Genomic DNA, 773 nt, shown 5'->3' on the forward strand with positions numbered 1-773 from the left:
CTACCACACTCAAGTGTAATGAGATTACATTCACATATGTGCTATGTGTGAGTGAACCCTTCGATTAGAACATGTAAAATCTCATCTGAGTAAGAAGCCCATCAATAGGCTTTGGGCAGCATCCAGCACATGCTGGTAACCCAGAAAACAAGTTAAAGGACTCTTTTCCCTCTTACAGGTGACCACAGAGCCCATCATACTAGACATGGCTTCCACTGTATTTGATGATCAGTATGAGGGCTGTGTCAAAGAAATGGAGCAAAAGGCACTCCAGATGTTAAAAGAAGACTTCAACATGAGTGAAACATTCAAAGCTGCTTGGGAAGAGGCAGAGAAACACTGGAAGATGAAAGCAGGGAGCTATCCTGGTTTCAATGATTTCCATGGGACAGCTCTAGTGACCTACACTATGAAAACCATTGCCACAGATTTTAACAATGCAACAAGAAAATTCACAACTAATTCCAGCTACCGTTATTATTACAGGGCCTTCCATTATTACTTAACAAGAGCTCTTCAGCTTCTAAGTAATCCAAATTGCTACACAGTTTTTAGAGGCACTCAAATAAAATTTGGTTACAGTGGGAAGGGTAGTGTACGATTTGGGCAGTTTACTTCAACATCTTTGAGTAAAAGCGAAGCTGAACGTTTTCTAAAACGTGGTGGAACGTTGTTTGTTATCGACACCTGTTTGGGTGTTGAAATCAAAAATTTCTCAAAGGTCCCTGATGAAGAAGAAGTGTTAATTCCGGGATATGAGGTGTATCACAGAG

General features: G+C 40.6%; 1 protein-coding gene across 1 annotated transcript; it reads left to right on the forward strand.

Annotated features, from left to right (window-relative positions):
* Positions 1 to 178: 178 nt before the first annotated feature.
* Positions 179 to 769, forward strand: LOC103748863 (T-cell ecto-ADP-ribosyltransferase 1-like; the record flags this gene model as incomplete). The annotated part of the gene is made up of 1 exon (XM_008851645.1): positions 179 to 769. A coding segment is annotated over one exon (591 nt), but the record flags the coding sequence as incomplete, so codon positions are not given.
* Between the last annotated feature and the right edge of the window lie 4 nt (positions 770 to 773).

This window comes from Nannospalax galili, unplaced genomic scaffold (genome assembly GCF_000622305.1).
Source record: "Nannospalax galili isolate Female #2095 unplaced genomic scaffold, S.galili_v1.0 Scaffold14266, whole genome shotgun sequence".
NCBI lineage: Eukaryota > Metazoa > Chordata > Mammalia > Rodentia > Spalacidae > Nannospalax > Nannospalax galili.